Source organism: Rhinatrema bivittatum, chromosome 7 (genome assembly GCF_901001135.1).
Source record: "Rhinatrema bivittatum chromosome 7, aRhiBiv1.1, whole genome shotgun sequence".
NCBI lineage: Eukaryota > Metazoa > Chordata > Amphibia > Gymnophiona > Rhinatrematidae > Rhinatrema > Rhinatrema bivittatum.
In genome coordinates this window covers 226,183,850-226,204,994 of record NC_042621.1, presented here as the reverse complement: position 1 = coordinate 226,204,994, position 21,145 = coordinate 226,183,850, and the positions used below count along the sequence as shown (strand labels likewise).

The 21,145-nt window shown below is 44.5% G+C and overlaps 1 protein-coding gene across 3 annotated transcripts in view; it reads right to left on the bottom strand.

Annotated features, from left to right (window-relative positions):
- The window catches only part of IDE (insulin degrading enzyme), a 434,361-nt gene that overhangs the window by 310,428 nt on the left and 102,788 nt on the right, over positions 1-21,145 (bottom strand). For all 3 annotated transcript variants that reach the window (XM_029609922.1, XM_029609921.1, XM_029609920.1), the window contains exons 9-10: positions 14,379-14,470; positions 1,382-1,462 (exon numbers count right to left, since the gene is read on the bottom strand). In XM_029609922.1, coding sequence (XP_029465782.1) covers positions 1,382-1,462; positions 14,379-14,470 — 173 coding nt within the window. The remainder of the gene's footprint in view (positions 1-1,381; positions 1,463-14,378; positions 14,471-21,145) is intronic.

Genomic DNA, 21,145 nt, shown 5'->3' with positions numbered 1-21,145 from the left:
TTCCAGCTCTTAAAAAGACAGGCAGTAGAAGGCACAGACCAGGAATGGAAGGTTGGAGAAGCCTCTCTGTAGCACCACAAGCAGTCCAGAAGCAAAAAAATCTCCTGACTTCTCCATTTTTTTTTGTTGGGTTTACATTAAGCAGGCCCTCCCCCCCCCTTCCCTTCAGGCTCTACCTAGTTCCCTCTAGGACTGGGAGCTAACCAAGTAGGCTTGAACTAGTGGCATACCAGTGGCCTGGCGCTGTGCTAGGTCAAAGTTGTCCTTGTAATCCTGCTACACCACCAGTGAGATCCACCATCTGCTGCACGCAGAATATACTGGAGTTTCTCTGTACTGTACCACCTACACATAGTAACAAGGATATCATGGAGAATGTTTGTGCACTGTCTCCAACTGCTGGTAAGGGGACATAATCCGCCTATTTGAACATAACTAGACTGGTGTAGCTGGATGAAATGGAAAGTAAAGTTTTAGCATGTTAGCTTCCTACAGCTATTCTCCCATTAGACTGTTCATTGAAAGGCCTAAGACAGATCTTGAATTTTAGAAGGGTAACAATGTAATAACACAGATCAGTGCATATATTTCATATTTGCATATGTATGTGTGAGTCCAAATCAATATTAACTGTAAATGTTATTTTTATTTGATTTATATTCCGCTTTTCAGGCATTTCAAGTAACAGCAAATTACTGGACAGAAAGAACTGTTTTCCATGTTGACATTTTCATCTACTACAGGGCTTTCCAAACCTGTTATGGTAACCAACAGGATACCCACAAAGAAAATGTATGATATAAATTTGCACATACTGAGTCTCCGAAGCATGCAGATTTATCTTATGCATATTCACGCGGGCATCCTAAAAACCCAACTGGCTATAAGGTCATCAGGACAGGTTTGGAAAGTCGTGCACTAATCTGTTCATATTCTTAACAAGGTTATTATCTGTAGATGCATTTCTCAACCCTCTCCTAGAGGCATACTTATCCAGTTGGGTTTTTCAAGTTTGCCACTATAAATATAACTGAGATGTATTTGCATGAAAATCTCTCTCAAATATTCATTACAGATATCCTGAAAACCCAACTGGTTAGATGTGTCTCCAGGAGAGGGATGGAGAAACTGACCTGGAGGATAATTTAAAGTCAACAAAAGCAGAAAACAGATAACGACAAGAAACAAGACTACACTCTTCAGGAGATTATAGAAGTAAGGAGAAAGGGAAATATACACATATTAAAGTTAATGGAGAAAATAGCTATTATCTCCAGAGGGCATTCTGCATTAGAAACAAAAAGTGATATTGATCTTCAGCTGTCCATTTCCACCCAGTTCACATTGGTGACATTAGGAATTAAAATACAGAATTACTTACATGCAACAATCCTGCAACCTTTGAAGTGTACCCTCGTGGCCGTTCTTTATCTTTAAATCTGAAAGCTACAGCATTCAAATCCTATAATGAAGGGTAAACCAAAATTATTCATAACATGCAAATTTGTAAAGTGTTAAAACACAAAAACGTTAATATGTAAACACAGAAATGTTTAAGAATTCTGCCATAAGCACAGGTTGAGAAATAAAAAAGGGGATCACTTATTTTAAGAGCAGTTTGGTACTCACTTATGCCAAATTCATATTTTGTATTGTTTACAACATCAATGTGGTTATTAAACCATGAAAATGAAAATTTAAATTGAAAAAGTTAGGGGTCTATTTACTAAGCTATGGTATTTTCCCTGGAGGGTTGCTTGCTGCTGAGAGGGTGATGAGAGGCAGTGGCTGGATTGGAGATGGCAGGGAGAGGATTGGGGGACAACTAGCAACTGGGTGGTGAGAGTATGTGAAGAAAATGAAGGGGCAGCATTATCTTATGCTGGTGAAGAACAACAGAAAATATGAGAGGGGAGAGAGACAAGGAAGAAACTGAAGAATGGCAGAATACAGGTGGAGAGAATAATGAAGGAAAAGTTGGAGAAGGAGAAAGCAAAGTTGCTCATTTGTAACAGGTTTTCTCTGTAGACAACAGGATAAATCAATCACACAAGTGGGCGATGTCTTCCAATGGTACAAACGGATAGCTCTCTCAGAGCTCAAAAAGATTGGAAAGGTCTTTCCCTGTACATGTGGATCTTCCCATGCAGCCATCACTGTGCAAGTCTCCTCAGTCTTTATGACAACCTAACGTTCAGCTCTACAGGGGAGAAGTATGAGACTGTATGGCTGATATGTCCTGCTCTCTACTGAGAGCACCTATTATTATATTATTATTTATTATTTTTATATACCGACATTCGATCTCAATCGAGATATCACACCGGTTTACATTCAGGTACTGTAGGTATTTCCCTATCCCCAGAGGGCTTGCAATCTAAGTTTTTGTACCTGAGGCAATGGAGGGTAAAGTGACTTGCCCAAGGTCACAAGGAGCGACAGTAGGACTCAAACCCTGGTCTCCTGGTTCATAGTCCACTGCTCTAACCACTAGGCTATTCCTCCAAAGGGAGCAGCTTTGCTTTCATTGTGGACAAGCAGGACAAGTATTAGCCAGACAAGTGGGAACTCTGAAGCTAATGGTTTTATGAAAATTATTACACTTATACTTTACAAAGGATCAGGAAACCTGCATAATGCCAGAGGCTGGACAGAAAAGTTGAAGGAATCAATTAAACAAGCATTTTCTAGGCATGAATGAGCAGTAAAGATATGGATGGAAGACAAAGTGGCAGCCTTACATATATCATCTATGGAGACAAAATGAAGATGTACTAAAGAAGCTACTGGTGCCCTATTTACTTTTCCATGGAGATAAGAGTTCTGATTGATAGCTGTAGGTGATGCAATCAGATATCCAAATTGAAAAATAGCTTTCTTTGTAAATGAAGAACCCTGATTTACTGGATTAAAAGCAACAAAAAGTTGTGAAGACTTTCTGTAGGAGTTTGTTCTTTGTAAATAGAAAAGAACTCTTCTGCAGTCCAACGCATGAAAAGCCTGCTTGCCCTTACTGGAGTGTGGTCTTAGAAAAAATGCAGGCAATACAATGGATTCATTTAAATGAAATTGCACAGCCACTTTTGGTAGAAATTTAGGATGAATTTTCAAAACTCTCTGTTATGGAAAATCTGAGTATAGGGAGAGTAAGTTACCAAAGACTGTAGATTGCTTAAATTCTGGGCATTCGTAACTGAAATTAAAAATAAAAACTTTCCAAGAGGAATTTCAGTTCTGCTTTGGTCAAAGGTTCAAATAGTGGTTTTGTGAATTCAGCCAGCACTGCATTTAGATCCCTCGATACAGAAGTTTAAGATTTAGATCTTTCATAAATATGGCAAATGTAGGTTAATAAGAAATAGGCAACCCTTTGAAATTTTCATGGTATGCCACAATAGCACAGAGATGAACTCTAACCAAGTTAGTCTTCAATCCTGATTGAGAAAGGTATTATAGGTATTGAAGTTACATGGGAACAGAACACGCAAATGGGTCTTGTTGTAAAGCAGAGCACCAGATAATTAACTTTTCTCTACTTGAAGTTCTAAGATTTTTGTTGAGTATTTTCTAGATACTAGGAGAAATCTGTCTACTTCAGAGAGACATTATAGAGAAGATACCAGTTGGCTTTCAAAATCCATGAAGTCAGAGCCAATGACAAACGGGTCGATACAGTAAGGCCGCGTTAGAAAGAGTGCGGCAGTGCCGGGCGCACCCTCGTTTGCCCCACGCACTGTTCTGATCACATACCGCTCGATATTCTATTTAAATTGCTTGCAAATGCAAGCCGCGTATGGAAAGCGTTAGGCGAAGCGTTAGGCCCGCGCAACCCATTTTACTGTATAGGCGCTTAATACAGCGCCTATACAGTATCCTGGGTGCGCTGGTACCTGTCATTTCAAATGACATTTGAAATTACAGGCACCCAGGAAAACCTAAAAACCGAAAATCCCCTCCTCCCGAAGCGGCTCGACATGTGCCAACTTACCTTTTGTTGCTTTTCAGCCCCTTTCCTTCTCTGCCACCCTCCGGAGGGGGCAGCCGGCGGCGAAAGCGGCTCGCAGCGGTCCCCCCCGCGCAGGTCCCGGTTCTCCTGGCTCGGCAACAGCAGTACAACAGCTAGGGCTCCATCCGGCTTGCAGCGTTCCTCCCACCCCCCGCGCAGGTCCCGGTTCTCCTGGCTCGGCAACAGCAGTACAACAGCTAGGGCTCCATCCGGCTTGCAGCATTCCTCCCAATGAAAGCGCTCCGGCCAATGAAAGCACATAGACGGGCGCGCGTGACGCACACTGTGACGTCACGCGCGCCCGTCTATGTTCTTTCATTGGCTGGAGCGCCCAAATCGACGGGCGCTCCAGCCAACGAAAAGAACGCTTCGCTCGTGCCGGAGAGGGCACAGAACAGTGGGCTCTCACTTCACGCAGAGCCAGGAGAACCGGGACCTGCGCGGGGGGGGGAGGAACGCTGCAAGCCGGATGGAGCCCTAGCTGTTGTACTGCTGTTGCAGAGCCAGGAGAACCGGGACTTGCGCGGGGGGGACCGCTGCGAGCCGCTTTCGCCGCCGGCTGCCCCCTCCGGAGGGCGGCAGAGAAGGGAAGGGGCTGAAAAGCAACAAAAGGTAAGAAAACAACATAAAGTAATGTCGAGTCGCTTCGGGAGGAGGGGATTTTAGGTTTTTAGAGGTTTCCTTTTGGGGGAAAGTTTGCCGTCTACCATTACCCCTGCCTCTAATGCAGGGGTAAGGGCTGGCGGTAAGTTAGCAGGTTAAACGCGGGACAAAATGGCAGGGTAAAATAGCAATAGTCGGGGTGCGCATTACTGTATGGGAGGGAATAGCTAATTCGATCGTTTACATCTGATATACATGCCGCGTGCGGAAGGGGTTACCCGGGGATTTAAAGAGGTGGTAAGGATGGGTTAAAGGGGATAGTGTATCGCAGGAAGGGCTAACGCGGCTGGAAAATGAGTAGAAAGTGGGTTAGGAGCGGGGTAACCGCGGCCCCACTTTTCTGTATCGAGCTGAAAGTTAGAATGGTGAAATTAGCTCTTACCTGATAATTTCATTTTCTGGAGACCAGTCAGATCAGTCTAAATGTGTGGGATGTATCAAAGCTGCTCCTAAACAAGGCAGGATACTGCCAAACCTGCTCTCAATACTACTGAAACGAAGGAAGCTTCTTCTTTGATACTTACGTAAATCTTCAAAAAAGAATGCAGAGACCAAGTCATTGCTCTACAAATCTCCAGAAGAGATACAAACTGTAGCTCTGCCCAGGAAGTAGCTTAAGTTCTCTATAATGCATAGTCACTTGCTTAGCTAAAGATTTCCCAGAACTTACATAGGCTCCCGTAAAGCGCAGTTGCTTACCTGTAACAGGTGTTCTCCTAGGACAGCAGGATGTTAGTCTTCACATATGGGTTACACCATCCGATGGAGCCCGGCACAGAAAACATTTGTCAAAGTTTCTCAAAGCTTTGACCAGCACACTGAGCATGCCCAGCATGCCACTATCCACGCGTCAATGAGAGGTCCCTCTTTAGTCTTGTAACATAGAAAAAATATGAGCGAAAAAATAAAACAAACCAGAAGGAGATCCCAGCTCCATTGGGAGGACTACCATCCTGCTTTCCTAGGAGAACACCTGTTACAGGTAAGCAACTGCACTTTCTCCTAGGTCAAGCAGGATGGTAGTCCTCACATATGGGTGAATACCAAGCTCAGACTGTCCCAGTTAGCAGATGAGACCAACAGTGACCGAATAAAGTGCCAACGGGCATAACAACAAATGCAGTGCTCTAGGTCAACAGGGGACTATCTGGCTCCCACCAGGGGCACAAGGGATGAAGAGTTGGGTTCAGGTCTGGAACAGTTTGCGCAGGACGGATTGACCAAAGGCACTGTCTTGATGCCCATCCTTGTCCAAGCAGTAATGAGAAGCAAATGTGTGAAGAGACCTCCACATTGCGGCCCAGCAATTCTTGACAACGGGACTGCTCGCAGATGAGCCACAGACGTTGCCATGGCCTACACAGATTGAGCCTTAACTCTGCCAGCTAGTGGAAGGCCTGCTTGTGCATAGCAGAAAGTGATGCAATCCGCCAGCCAGTTGGATAAAGTCTGTTTACCCACTGCCACTCCCAGCCTGTTGGTATTGAAGGACACAAAGAGCTGAGAGGAATGCCTGTGGCCGGCTGTGCGATCTAAATAGAAAGCCAAGGCCCTCTTGCAGTCCAAGGTATGAAGAGCCTGTTCCCCTAGGTGGGAATGAGGCCTAGGAAAGAAGGTGGGCAGAATGATGGACTGATTGAGGTAGAACTCAGTCACAACCTTGGACAGAAACTTAGGGTGCGTACACAAGACCACACGGTTGTAAAAGAAATTTGTATATGGTGCGTACATAACCAGAGCCTGAAGCTCATTGATCCTATAAGCCGAAGTAATCGCCACCAGGAATATGACTTTCCAGGTGAGACACTCGTCGCAGGACTGCAGCGGCTTGAAAGGAGGTCACATGAGTCGTGCCTCAACGTTTAGGTCCCAGGATGCAACTAAGAACATAAGAAATTGCCATGCTGGATCAGACCAAGGGTCCATCAAGCCCAGCATCCTGTTTCCAACAGAGGCCAAACCAGGCCACAAGAACCTGGCAAGTACCCAAACACTAAGAAGATCCCATGCTACTGATGCCAGTAATAGCGGATACCATTCCCTAAGTCAACATGATTAATAGCATTAATTAATTAACCCCTTCGTGCAACCCTTTGTGTTATTTAATATGTCCTTGTTATACCTTTTGCTCAATTGTTAAGAACTTTGATTTTAATGGTTTTATTTTTTGTAATCTCTTAGCCTCAGGTACAAAAATTTTAGATTGTAAGCCCTTTTAGAGAATAGTGAATTACCTACTGTACCTTATTGTAAACCGATGTGATATCTCTTTTTGAAATGAACGTCGGTATATAAAAACCGTAAATAAATAAATAATAGCAGTTAATGGACTTGTCCTCCAAGAACTTATCCAAACCTTTTTTTAAATCCAGCTACACTAACTGCACTAACTACATCCTCTGGCAACAAATTCCAGGCTTAATTGTGCATTGAGTGATAAAGAATTTTCTCCGGTTAGTAGAAGGGGTAGGTCGAAGAGGGGAGCTTCAGCTGGAGGAGACCTCACATGAAATGGCCCACTAAGGGTTGGACCGAAATGGGCGTACCAGCAACACCTCGATGATATGTGCTGACAGCGCTGAGGTGCACCCTGACAGAACTAGTCTAGAGCCCAGTCTTGGACAGGTGCTACAGTAGTCCAGCAGCTGGGGGAGGGGATATGAGAGAGGATCTAGATCATGAGCCACGCACCAGGTGGAAAAACATTTCCACTTTGAGCTGTAGGACTTCCTGGACAAAGGTTTACGGACCTCCACCGGGACCCAGGAAACACAGTCAGAGAGCTGCAAAGGCTGGAGGACTATGCGGTGAACATCCAAGCCGTGAGGGCCAGTGCCCGGAGGTTCGAATAGCGCTGGATGCCCTGATTCTGTGAGATAAGGTCGGGCATCGTCCCCATCCAGATGGGCGCCCGCACAGACAGGTCCTGCAGAAGTGGGAACCAGATCTGTCGAGGCCAAGAAGGCGGTACGAGTATCATGGTCCCCCTGTCCTGCTGAAGCTTCAGCAGAGTCTTTGATAGGAGCGGTAGAGGAGAGTATGCGTACAGCAGGCCCTTCCCCCAGTGAAGGGAGAAGGCATCGCAGGCCAGATGGCCATTCCCCGCTACCAGGGAGCAGAACCTGCTCACCTTGTGGTTGTGAGGGGAAGGGAACAGATCCACATCCGCGTACCCCATCGGCAGAACAGCTCGGCTGCTACCGCTGGGGTGAGGGACCACTCGTGTGGCTGGAAGGACTGGCTTAGGTGGTCCGCCAGCACATTGAGGTGACCTGACAGGAAGGTCACTCACAGAGACATCCCCTGAGATAGGGCCCAGGTACACACTTGCACCGCTTCTTGGCAGAGAAGGAACGAGCCTGTACCACTCTGTTAATGTACCACATTGCAATCTGGATCAGAACTTTCTTGGATGACAACTGATCTCTGAACACCCACGAGGCGCACCATATTGCTTGAAGCTCCAGAAAGTTTATCTGACAGCGGGCTTTGGCAGCAGTCCAGAGGCCCTGCTTGTGGAGACATTTCACATGGGCTCCCCAGCCCTGGGGGAAGCATCGGTGGTGAGGGTCAGTTGGGGTGGAGCGGGCCGGAAGGGAAGTCCTTTTTCCAGATTGGAAAGATCTTCCCACCAGGACAGACACTCTTAGAGGGTCCATAACTGTGACCGGAGCCTCAAGATCCTGAGATGCCTGCCGCCACTGGGACTGCAGGGTCCACTGGGGGCTCCTCATGCAGAGGCGGGCCAAAGGGGGTCACCATGGACGGAGGCTGCCATGTGGCCCAGTAGGCGGAGCAGGAGGTGCCCTCCGACTGTTGCAGACAAGGGTACCCAGTGAGGCAAAGGCGATTGTCCGGTCTTTGGGCAGAAAAGCTTTCGCTTGTGCCGTGTCCAGTCTGGCGCCTATGACGTCTGAGGGGACAGATAGAGGTACAACTTGGGGAAGTTTATAACAAAACCCACTGTCTGCAGGGACTGCACCGTCAAGGCCAGAGCTTGCAAGGCTCTGGAGCGAGATTTGCTCCTGACCAGCCAGTCATCCAGGTATGGAAACATGTGGACCGAACAATGCCTGAGGTAGGCAGCCACAACCGCTAAGCATTTGGTGAAGACGCAGGGGGCCGATGCCAGCCCCTAGGGCAGCACTTTGTACTGATAATATGCACTCCCCACTCGAAGTGGAGATACTTCCGGTGGTTGGGGATAATCACAATGTGTGGGTAAGCCTTCTTGAGGTCAAGGGAGCAAAGCCAGTCTCCTCTGAGGAGCGGGATAAACGTGCCCAGAGAGACCATCTTGAACTTTTCTCTTACGAGAAACTTGTTCAACTCCCTGAGGTCGAGATGGGGCGCAAGCCACCATTCCTCTTCGGAATGAGGAAATGCCTTGAATAGACCCCTCAGCCATGTTGATAGTGATGGGCCAGTTCTACTGTGCCCACTGTGAGGGCGGAGGTTTCGGTCTGAAGGATGATCAAATGGGCGGATAAACCCCACGATAGACAAGGGGGAGAAGTCTCTGGGAGCCTGCTGAAATGGAGGCAGTACCCCTGGCGAACGATAGAGAGGACCCAGCGATCCAATGTATCTCCTCCCATTGACCTGCGAAGCTCATGAGCCTGCCCCCGACTGGGGGATCCGATGGCAGGGGTACAGCCAGCTGATTTCTGCTCCCTCGCTGCCAGTCAAAAGCCTCTGGCTGGGGCTGTTTGGGTTCTAGGCGCTTGCTGTTGGCAAGGACGGCTCCTAGAACTGGTGCAAGGCGGACGAGCCCGGGTAGCCGGAGGGTAATATTTCCTCTGCCGATAAAAGGGCTTCCAAGAACCCCGCCTGGAGGATTTTCTGGCCGAGGATGGGCCTTCCGAGGCACTAGTGGATAGTTGCTGAAGGGCATCATGATGGTCCTTCAACTGTGCTACCGCATCCTGAACCTTATCCCCGAAGAATTTTTCACCCATGCAGGGGAGGTCGGCTAGCCTGACCTGGACTTCCGGCCGGAGATCAGAGGCCCAAAGTCTTGCCATTCATCCGGCACTGATGCCCACGTCAACCAAGCAGGCTGCTGTCTCAAAAACATCATAGCTGGAACGCACCTCGTGTTTTTCCTCCTCAAGACCCAACAAAGCAATGGCAGAAGGGCTTCTTGCTGTTGCTGGAGAAGGCCCTCCGCAAAATCCTGGATGCGCTTCTAGAGATTGCGGTCATATTGGGTCATGTAAACTTGATAGGTGGCGATGTGTGCTTGCGCCCCGGAGGAGCAGAAGCACAGGTGCGGGAGCGTCTGGCCTTTTTTTTTTTTTTTTTCAAGGAGACTCCACGACCACCGACTGGTGGGGGAGTTGTCTCCTATCAAATCCCATGGTCTGCTGCACCAAGTACGTGGCGTCTGTCTTCCTGTTAACAAGGGAGACAGAAATGGTGTGCTCCCACATGTGGAGGAGGTGGTCTTTAAAAATATCATGGATAGGAACTGCCATGATTTCCTCAGGACCATCAAACTGGAGCATTTCCAAACATCTTATGACGCACGTCCTCCTCCATAAGAAGCTGAAAGGGAATGGCCTCAGCCATAGCCCTGACAAACCCAGTGATGGACAGGTCCTCAGGTGGCGACCAGCACTTTCCCTTCGAGGGGGTTGTCAGAGTAGTCCGTGGAGTCATCATCCCAGGGGTCATAAGGCCCTCTCTCCTCACTGGGACCAGCATGCCATGGGCGAGGTCCATGAAAGGTTTCTAACCTGGGCTTCGATTGCTTCAGAGGCCTGAAGGTCACCGGCAGCATCAATGGTTCCCCTGGCTTGGAGGGGACCAGAGGTCGCGGTAGGCTGGAGGGATCCGGCAAAAGCTCAGGGAACTGTGGGCAAGGAACCCAGGTACTGGCCGTATCTTCTTCCTTGAAGGACCCAAGAATTGGGATCGCTCTGGTGGAGGGCACCGGTGGCCAATGGGGAATCGAAGGCCCTTCGGGCACTGGCTGCATTGGTAGGGCACCCTGAAGAACGTCCAGCCGCTCCAGCGATGGAGCTAGCATCGATGGTGGAGGCTTGGGCATCAGTATAGGGGCCAGTGGCACCGGCAGCTCAAAGCTTTGAAGCGCTTTGAGCACCTCAGATTGCACCCTGCAGTCCAACTCCTCCTGAAAGTCCAGAGTCGCCAAGACTGATAGAGGGGGACGAGGAGTCACTGGCTCTCCCTCGGGCCTCCGAGGTGGCGTGGTGCCCTGAACCGGTGTCGGTGGGGAACACCTAGAGCTACCGGGGGCATCGGAGGATGGGGCCTCCAATGGCCAGTGCCGCTTCAATGGTGGCTTGGCAGCTGCCAATGCCATTCCAGAACCGGAGCTGTGTGTTGATTGTGACCGGTGTCGATGTTTGCAGGATCTTCTCTGGTGCTCGGCCCGATCTTTCCCCGGTGCCGAGGAAGCAAACAATCCTGATGTCCTGGAGAGTGGGGAGATCATCAAGGATCTATCCCCGTCCCCTCGATCTTTGGAAGTACTGGTAAGAAGGACCACCAGGGGAAGAGAGTCTGACAGCTCCCTGCGATCTCTTGGCGTCGATGGGAAGAACGCAGGTGTGGAGGGTGTAGACTTCAGAGCCCCAAACAATTTCTCCATTTTATCGAGGTGCACCTGTCGCCCTTTGGGTGGCATCTGGTTGCACAGACAGTACCCGAGGATGTCGTGCGAGGACCCCAGGCAAGAAGATGCAAACCTCATGCAGATCCATGATGGACATGGTCCGTGGGCACTGGGGGCACAGACTAAAACCGGTCGATGCCATAAAAGACACCTGGTGTGCATTCAATGACCGGCAGTCACCATGAGGTGGGAAGTCGGGAATCCACCACAATTTTGGAAAGAGAGACAGAAACGACCTACCGTACCAAGGAGGCACTGACCGTGAAGGGGGACCCAACGAGGAATTCGGGAAAAATACTCAAAATTTATCAAGGAAAGAGGAAAAAAACTAAGAACTCCATGACTGCGAGGCACTGCACCGCAGAAAAGAAGAAACTGAAGGGGGGATCTTGCGTGGACGCGAGCATAGTAGCAGGCTGGGCATGCTCAGTCTGCTGGTCAAAGCTACTAGAAACTATGACAAAAGTTTTCCGTGCCGGGCTCCATTGGATGATGTCACTCACATGTGAGGACTACCATCCTGCTTGTCCTAGGAGAATGTTAGATTCTGTCTTAGGAGTTACCACCCAAGAAAGATTTAGGCATCATAGTGGATAATACATTAAAATTGTCAGCTCAGTGTGCTGTTGCAATCAAAAATGAAAACACAATGATAGGAATTAAGAAGGGTGGAAGTCATAATGCCTCTGTATCACTCCATGGTGAGACCTCATCTTGAATTCTGTGTGCAATTCTGGTCGCCACATCTCAAAAAAGATATAGTTGCACTGGAGAAAGTGCAGAGAAGGGTGAATAAAATGATAAGAGGTATGGAACGGCTGCCCTATGAGGTAAGGCTAAGGAAGTTAAGGCTGTTCAGTTTAGAGAAGAGATGACAGAGGGGATATGATAGAGGTCTACAAAATCATGAAAGGACTTGAAAAAGTTAATGTAAATTGGTTATTTGCTCTTTCAATTAAAAGGACTAGAGGGCACTCCATGAAGTTAGCAAGTAGCTTATTTAAAACAAATGAAACAAAATTCTTTCACTCAGCACATAGTTAAGCCCTAGAATTCATTGCCAGAGGATGTGGTTACAGCAGTTAGTCTAACTGGGTTTAAAAAAAAGTTTGGATAAGTTCCTAGAGGAAAAATCCATAAACTACTATTAATTAATAACCAATAGTAGCTTGAGATTTATTTAATGTTTGGGTACTTGCCAGGTACTTATGACTCGGATTGGCCACTGGTGGAAACAGGATACTGGGCTCGATGGACCCTTGGTCTGACCCAGTATGGCAATTCTTATGTTCTTATAGACAGACTAATGGGGCAGAGCCAACATGGATTTAGCAATGGGAAGTCTTGTTGTACAAATCTGTTAGATATTTTATGAAGCATGAGGACAAGGTTGAGTCAGTTGACATAGTGCACCTGGAGTTTCAGAAGGCATTTGAGAAACTCCCTTATCAAAGACTCTTAAAAAACTGAAAAGTCCTGGGATAGGAGGCAATGTCCTATTGTGGATTGGTAACTGGCTAAATGGATAGGAAACACAGTAGGACCGAATGGTCATTTCTCTCAATGGAGAAAGGTAAATAGTGGAGTGCCACAGGGAACTGGTCTGGGTCTGGTGCTTTTTAATATATTTATAAATTATCTGGAAAAGGAAATGATGAGCGACAATCAAATTCACAGATCCCAAATTATTCAAGATTGTTATATCACAAGCCATTTGTGAAAAATTATAAGAGAACCTTGAGAGACTGGAGGATGAAATGTAATGTGGACAAGTTGAAAATGATGCATAAAGAGAAGAAAAATCCAAACTACAGGTACACAATGCTGGATTCCATATTAGGCATCACCACCCAGGAAAAAGGTTCTTGGAGTCATTGTGGGCAATATTTTGAGATCCTTGGCCCAGTGTGCAATGGCAGTCAAAAAAGAAAATAGAATGTTAGGTATTATTAGGAAAATAATAGAACATAAAACAGACACTATCATAATGCCTCTGTATTGATCCATGACTCAAATGCACCTTAAGTTGAGTGTGCAGTTCCCCATCTCAAAAAAAAAAAAAAAAAGACCACAGAAATGGAAAAGGTACAGAAAAGGGCAACCAAAATGATGATGATAAAAATAATGGAACAGTTCCCCTATGAGGAAAAGCAAAATCAGTCAGGGTTCTTCAGCTCTGAGAAGAGATAACAGAGAAAATATGATAGAGGTCTATAAAATCATGAGGTGATAAAACTATTTACCTTTCCAAAAGTACTAGGAATAGAGGACACACCATGAATCTAATAGGTAGCTCATTTAAAACAAATCACAGAAAGTATTCTTTTCACCCAGCGCACAATTAAACTGTGTTTGCTTCCAAGAATGTGGTAAAAGCAGTTAGTGAGGTTGGGTTTAAAAATGATTTAGACAAGTTCCTGGATGAAAAATTCATAAACCATTAATCATGTGGACTTGGGAAAGCTACTGCTTATCCTTAGCTGTCAGCAAGAAGGATTGCATCTGTTCTTTGGGATTCTGCCAGTTACTTGTGTCCTGAATTGGCCACTGTCAGAGATAGAATGCTGGGCTTGATGGATCTTTGGTCTGATCCAAGATAGCATTTTTATATTCTAAGGAAGGAGGAGGTGACATATCAGTAAAATGTTTTACAAAATCCATCCACACCTTCCTAATTATGGAATTTTGTCAGATGTGAAGCAGTGTTTATGGTCAGATGATTACCCCAATATTAAGTCAGATATTCTGAGCTGAAGTGAAAACATTTAAAAGAACAGGTAAGGCAACTGGCATCTAGCTAAAGGGAGTCCTTTGGACAAGGGTATGACCATTATTAGAAAATGGAATTTAAAATATAAATTTAAATGGCTTTACATTTCACATTAGTGAAAAGATTAAGCAGACTTCTGTCAGATAATGCTTACTAAATCTCAGAGCCAATTGGCTGGCATGAAACTATCATTTTTTAATGCTTTAATAAAAGCTCTGAATTATATTTAACTACTGCAGAATATATTACAAATGTCACATCTCTAGTAAAGGTAGTGACTAAAATATAAACCACTATACCTTGCACTCTTGGAATACCCATTCCTGAGGTCCTTCTGTACGAAGCTTTTGGATGTACTGAAACATGTGAAAAATGATGTCTTCAACGTGTACTGAAAGAAAAGCAAGATTTTAGAGCGGGATGCAGATTCTTGTCAAAACAAAAAATGGTAAAAAGTCACCAATAACATTCCATGGATCTTTGGCACCAAAGCAAATCTAAAAAATAAAATGTAATGATTCACCATGCACATTTAACACAGCTGTGCCTTTTAAGCATTTTTATGTATAATTCCCCATTTTTGTTTCACTTATGCTTATTATTGATTGAATAACAAGACCTCTCATTTTGTCCTTTGTTGAATGTAGGTATTCATTCCAAATGCTAAAACATTCCACACTACAAAGATGGGCAACAGGCCCAGTCACTGTGCAATAGCAACATCTAGTGGCCTAATTTAGGGTTCACAATTGTATGTTTCCAGAAGGAGCCCTGGTCCATGGCTCCTAGTCAAGGACTGTCACTGCAGTGACTGGGCTAGGCTGAAAAAGCTGGTTCCAGCACTGCATTTCTCACTTATATTTTATTTACAAAGGATAAAATGTTCCAAGCGAAAGATACTAACAAAGGCAGATTGGCTTAACAGAGCTTTGGGTATGCCCTGGTGGGTCAGTCATGTGGCTGGTACTAGTCAAAGCAACTCCATGTCTGAGGAGCTGTTGCTACCAACACCAGCCCCATAGCATTAATTATTCTAAAGTTAGCGCCTCCCCAAAGGTTCTCCACTTACTCTCCAAGTACTGCCCTGTTTGCCTCAAACCCCCACTCCCATCATGGCAGTAGCAGCAGGAAACACCCCCACCCCCTCCTCTCACACCTATCTCTGTTGGCAGGAGGCAGCCTGCAGATTTCCACTGCTGCCTGCCAGCTGAATGCCTCCCAGCTTCCATTGCTTTCCTGTGCCGCCAGATCCCCTCATACTCCAGCCATGGTAAAAAAATAAATTAACTCCACCCCCAAAACCTAGTATTTAGGAATTCTAGCCGTTGGAGCTTCCCACACCAAAGGGCGCCTTCCGCTCTCAGTCAACTCAGACCCTACTCTCCTGGGGCTCCGTCTGGATTCCCCTTCATCACCAAATAAAAAACTTTTTTTTTTTACTCCCAGAGAAGAGACATTGTGAACAAGTCAGTGAGCATGTGCAAGAGAGCATTGTGTGAGAGTGTGTGCATCAGTGAGCATGTGTGAATGAAAGTAGGAGAGAATGTGTCAAGCATGTATGTCAGAGGGAGAGTGTGTGATATAATGAATATGTATGTTAAGAGTGTGTGGGTATATGAAAGAGAGAGAGAGAAAGTATGTATAATTAATTCACCTCAATCAAAGAGTGACTGGAAATCAAAACTTCCCAGATATTTAGAGTACGAATTTTTTTTAATCCTTACCAGTTTTAATTATCGGGTGTTATTTAATATCTGCTGTTCTGAAATATTTTATTGGAGTTTGGGAAATTAAAAAAAAAAATGTACATGAGTTTTTAATTATTGAATGCTCTGTTTATCATGTTTTGAAATTTTTCTTTTTAGTAGTATGATTTTATTATGATTTATATTTCTTGATTCTATTGTTTGATATTTTATTAGGAATAGTGATGCAGTTTATATATTATGGTTCTCTTTATTCTGTATTTGGTGAGGGTCTGCATGTTCTGCACATATTACTGAGTTAAGGCATTCTACACAATTTCTGTGTAGGGATCAATAGCAGCCTAACTTGTTCTGTTTTCCTAATAGCAGATGTATTGGTGTTTTAGTACCAGGTGTAATATTTGCAGTGTTGCCTTTTCATAGGTAGATTTGTTACAGTTTTGAGTGTTATATTATAATTGTGTTCTATACTGTAATTGTGATTCAGTTTATTCATGGCTTTCTGAGGGCCAAGCCTACTCCCAACATTTGTTATAACAAGCCTGATGCCATATGCATTTCAAGAATCATTCCCCCTCCCCCCTCACAGGGTTGTCTCATTACTTGACAACTAGTTCAAAAGCTAATTTGTTGGCAACAGACTAACAGACCAGGAATTCAGGATATATGTAACCAAATTTGGGGGAGAGAGGCTCAACCAACTCCATGGATGAAATGTGGACTACAGCTTAGTTTGCTCACCCCTGGTGTAGGGTGTGTGCTCTACTTCTTAGTTATTTAGGAAAATTGTGAAATTTGTTGGAGATTTTTTGGCTCAATTTGCCAGAGTGCAGTTCACCTGATATACCTCTCAAGGATTGCTTTGGCATGTTTTAAGGAGCTGTTAAAGCAAATGCTGTAGGGAAAGTGCAAGAGGGAGTAAGACATATAGCCCATGAGCTGGTTTTGAAAAAATGCCCAGGGCGGATATTTTCTTCAATCCATCCCTGCCTACTAACAGGTGAGGAATGTCTCCTTTTCAATGGTGTCAAATTAAGTTCAAAGAACCAAACTAACTAAAATCATGAAAATAACCAAGGAGAAATGACTTTAAACCATGGTAATTATTCAATTACTTCATGTATTATGCACTCATCCTGCTAACTAAAACCAAATTAGTAATAACATATCAAATTAGCATTACCAACATTAAATATATAATGAACTTCTTTAATGGAAGGTAATTAGATGAAGACAAGTAGCAATTAAAATACTTTTACTGTAAATAGTTCAGGGAAATTAAAACTGCTTACTTGTAATAGGTGTTCTCAGAGGACAGCAGGATGTCAGTCCTCACATATGGGCGACGTGATGGATCCCAGCCTGGAAAACTTGTGTCAAAGTTTCTAGAACTTTGTGCCTCACTGAGCACCACCTCAGTCTTGTATTTTAGCAGTAACCACCCCCCCCCCCCCAAAAAAAAAACAAAAAACACACAGAAACCAACTCCACAGGGTAGTGGGTAGTGTTTTGGGAGAACACACATCCCACTATTCTTGGAGAACACCTGCTATATGTGGGCAACTCTGCTTTCTGCAAAAACAAGCAGGATGGCAGTCCTCACATGTGAGGAATCCCTAGCTAAAGGCTATCTCCAATGAAAAAGGGGGAAAAAGCACTAACAAGCACAACAATACTTTTGTTGGCAACAAGCCATTTTTCCATTATATACTTAACCTAAGAAGGGCAGCCTGGAATAAAATCAATAGGCTTTAGCAAAAATAAAAAAATAAAAAGGAGATGGGTTCTACACCTCAAAGTAATTCCACAGGACTGACTGACCAAGCCTGTCACATCAGACTTACTTGTCCAAGCAATAGTGAAATGCGAATGCATGGAAAGAGCTTCACTTTGCAGCTTTACAGACCTCCTCCACAGGGACTGACTGCAGGTGAATCATTGATGTCATGGCTCAAACACAGTGAGACTTGACATGGCCCACCAGATTCAAGTCTGCCTGGGCATAACAGAAGGAGATGCAATCTGCTAGTCAATTAGATAAAATCTGTTTGACCATGATTATTCCCAGTTTGCTGTTATCAAAAGAAACAAAAACGCACATGACTTTTCTTATCTCTCATTACGTCCTTTCTTAATTTGTCATTCTTGCCATCTTGTCCCTAAAATAGTACCCTCTACCTTAGACTCATCTCTGCCCTCTTCGGTCCATTCCTAGTACTTTTGTTTCCTTCTTATAACCATTGATTTGCCCTCTGTATATATGTATATTACCCTTTCCTCTCTGACTCACTTCTTTCCTCCTCCTTTTACTTTTGTTCCCCCCCCCTCTCATTCCTCCAGTGTTTGCCTTGATACTATGTTAATTTATGCTATCATAGTTAATCTTTAAGCTATTTATTATCTAGTCTTAACTAAATAAGTTGTTTTGTTAAATTAGTTGTTTTGTTACTGTATTTTACTGTTTTAATGTATTTTAGAATTCACCTGTTATTATACTGTTATATGTACAACGCAATTGCGTATTTATCGTTCTATGTACACCGACGTGATATCTTTGATGAGCGGCGGTATATAAAAACCAATAAATAAATAAATAAATAAATAAATAAATAAATAAAGCAAGCTGGGTGGACTTCCTATGGGCTCCAGTCTGCTTCAGACAAAAGGCCAAAGGCTCTCTTGAAGTCTGAACTGTGCAGTGCTTGTTCATCTTGGTGGGCATGAGGCGTTGGAAAAATGTTGGAAAGACTGGTTAAAATGGAATTCTAAAACCACCTTTGGCAAGAACTTCAGGATGAGTGTTATACCCTATCGTGAAAAAACTTGGTATAAGATGGCTAAGTTACTAGAACTTAAAGCTCACTGAGTCTGAGCACTGAATGACAGCCACCAAAAATACAACCTTCTAGAGGTTATTTATTTATTTATTTTTAGTTTTTTAGGTTAGGTACTTCAGGCCACAGGAACACAATGGTCAAAGGGAGCTTTCATTAGCTGAGACAGAACCATGTTGCGGTCCCAAGACACAGCAAAAGGCCTGATGGGAAGCTTCAGATGAAGAAGATAAACCAGATAATTAAAAAGGTTGTAAAGAGAGGGATTTCCATACGGAGATGTTAGGTGCACTAAGATGAACTCTTACTGAATTTTCTTAAGACCAGATGCTGATAGATGTAGACTGTAATCAAGCAGTTCTTAAGTGGGAGAGCACCAACCAGGTGCAGCAGGAAAGGGTCCTGTAGCAAGGACCTGCTCTCCAGGTGATGCATTGTCCTTTCGCACTGAGGATATCTCCCCAAGGCCTACTGCCCAGGAGGGAAGGGTTAGGATGGCCCTCATAGTTGGTGATTCGATTATTAGGAATGTAGATAGCTGGGTGGCTGGTGGGCGTCAGGATCGCCTGATAACATGCCTACCTGGTGCGAAGGTGGCGGACCTCACACGTCACTTAGATAGGATTTTAGATAGTGCTGGGGAGGAGCCGGCTGTCGTGGTTCATGTGGGCACCAACGACATAGGAAATGTGGGAGGGAGGTTCTGTAAGCCAAATTTAGGCTCTTAGGTAGAAAGCTTAAATCCAGAACCTCCAGGGTAGCATTCTCTGAAATGCTCCCTGTTCCACGCGCAGGTCACCAGAGGCAGGCAGAGCTCCGGAGTCTCAATGCGTGGATGAGACGATGGTGCAAGGAAGAGGGATTCAGTTTTGTTAGGAACTGGGGAACCTTTTGGGGAAGGGGGGAGTCTCTTCCGAAGGGATGGGCTCCACCTTAACCAAGGTGGAAACAGACTGCTGGCACTAACCTTTAAAAAGGAGATAGAGCAGCTTTTAAACTAGAACAAAGGGGAAAGCCGACAGTCGCTCAGCAGAGCATGGCTCGGAGAGAGGTATCTTCAAAGGATACTAATGATGCATTAGAATTAGGGCATCCCGACATTGAGGGTCCAATAATTAGAAAAATAGTCCAAGTGCCTGTAACTAAAAACTCACCTGAGCTAAAATATTCTAACTTATCCCTATCAATTAAAAAGCAGAATGAAAATACAAACAAAATACAAACTTTGAAATGTTTGTATGCTAATGCCAGAAGTCTAAGAAGTAAGATGGGAGAATTAGAATGTATAGCAGTAAATGATGACAGACTTAATTGGCATCTCAGAGACATGGTGGAAAGAAGATAACCAATGGGACAGTGCTATACCGGGGTACAAATTATATCGCAATGACAAGAGAGGAGCACCCGGGAGGAGGTGTGGCGCTTTATGTCCGGGATGGCATAGAGTCCAACAGGATAAACATCCTGCATGAGACTAAATACAAAATTGAATCTTTATGGGTAGAAATCCCTTGTGTGTTGGAGAAGACTATAGTGATAGGGGTATACTACCGTCCACCTGGTCAAGATGGTGAGACGGACAGTGAAATGCTAAGAGAAATTAGGGAAGCTAACCAAATTGGTAGTGCAGTAATAATGGGAGACTTCAATTACCACAAAATCCCAGCGTGCAAGAAACAGGTAACCAAGTCCATCAACAAACTTATAGTCAATTTTTTATTGAGATAATGTTTTTAAACAATCATTCCTGGCAACTCCATAAATCTTCAAACATGCAAGTAAACAGTCCCCCGACACGGTCCGTGTTTCGCGGTAGCTGCATCGGGAGGGACCCACGGTTAATGTTATCTTATATATTCATATATATATTCATATTCATATTCATATATATTCATATTCATATATATATTCATATATATATATTCATATATATATTCATCGCTCCACGATGAATATATAAGATAACATTAACTGTGGGTCCCTCCCGATGCAGCTACCGCGAAACACGGACCGTGTCGGGGGACTGTTTACTTGCATGTTTGAAGATTTATGGAGTTGCCAGGAATGATTGTTTAAAAACATTATCTCAATAAAAAATTGACTATAAGTTTGTTGATGGACTTGGTTACCTGTTTCTTGCACGCTGGGATTTTGTGATTTGATTGATGTGCAAGACGCCTCTGCTTCATGGTTCAGACTTCAATTACCCCAATATTGACTGGATAAATGTATCATCGGGACACGCTAGAGAGATAACGTTCCTGGATGAAATAAATGATAGCTTTATGGAGCAATTGGTTCAGGAACAGAAGAGAGAGGGAGCAATTTTAGATCTAATTCTCAGTGGAGCACAGGACTTGGTGAGAGAGGTAACGGTGGTGGGGCCGCTTGGCAATAGTGATCATAATATGATCAAATTTGATTTAATGACTGGAAGAGGAACAGTGTGCAAATCCAAGGCTCTCGTGCTAAACTTTCAAAAGGAAAACTTTGATAAAATGAGAAAAATTGTTAGAAAAAAACTGA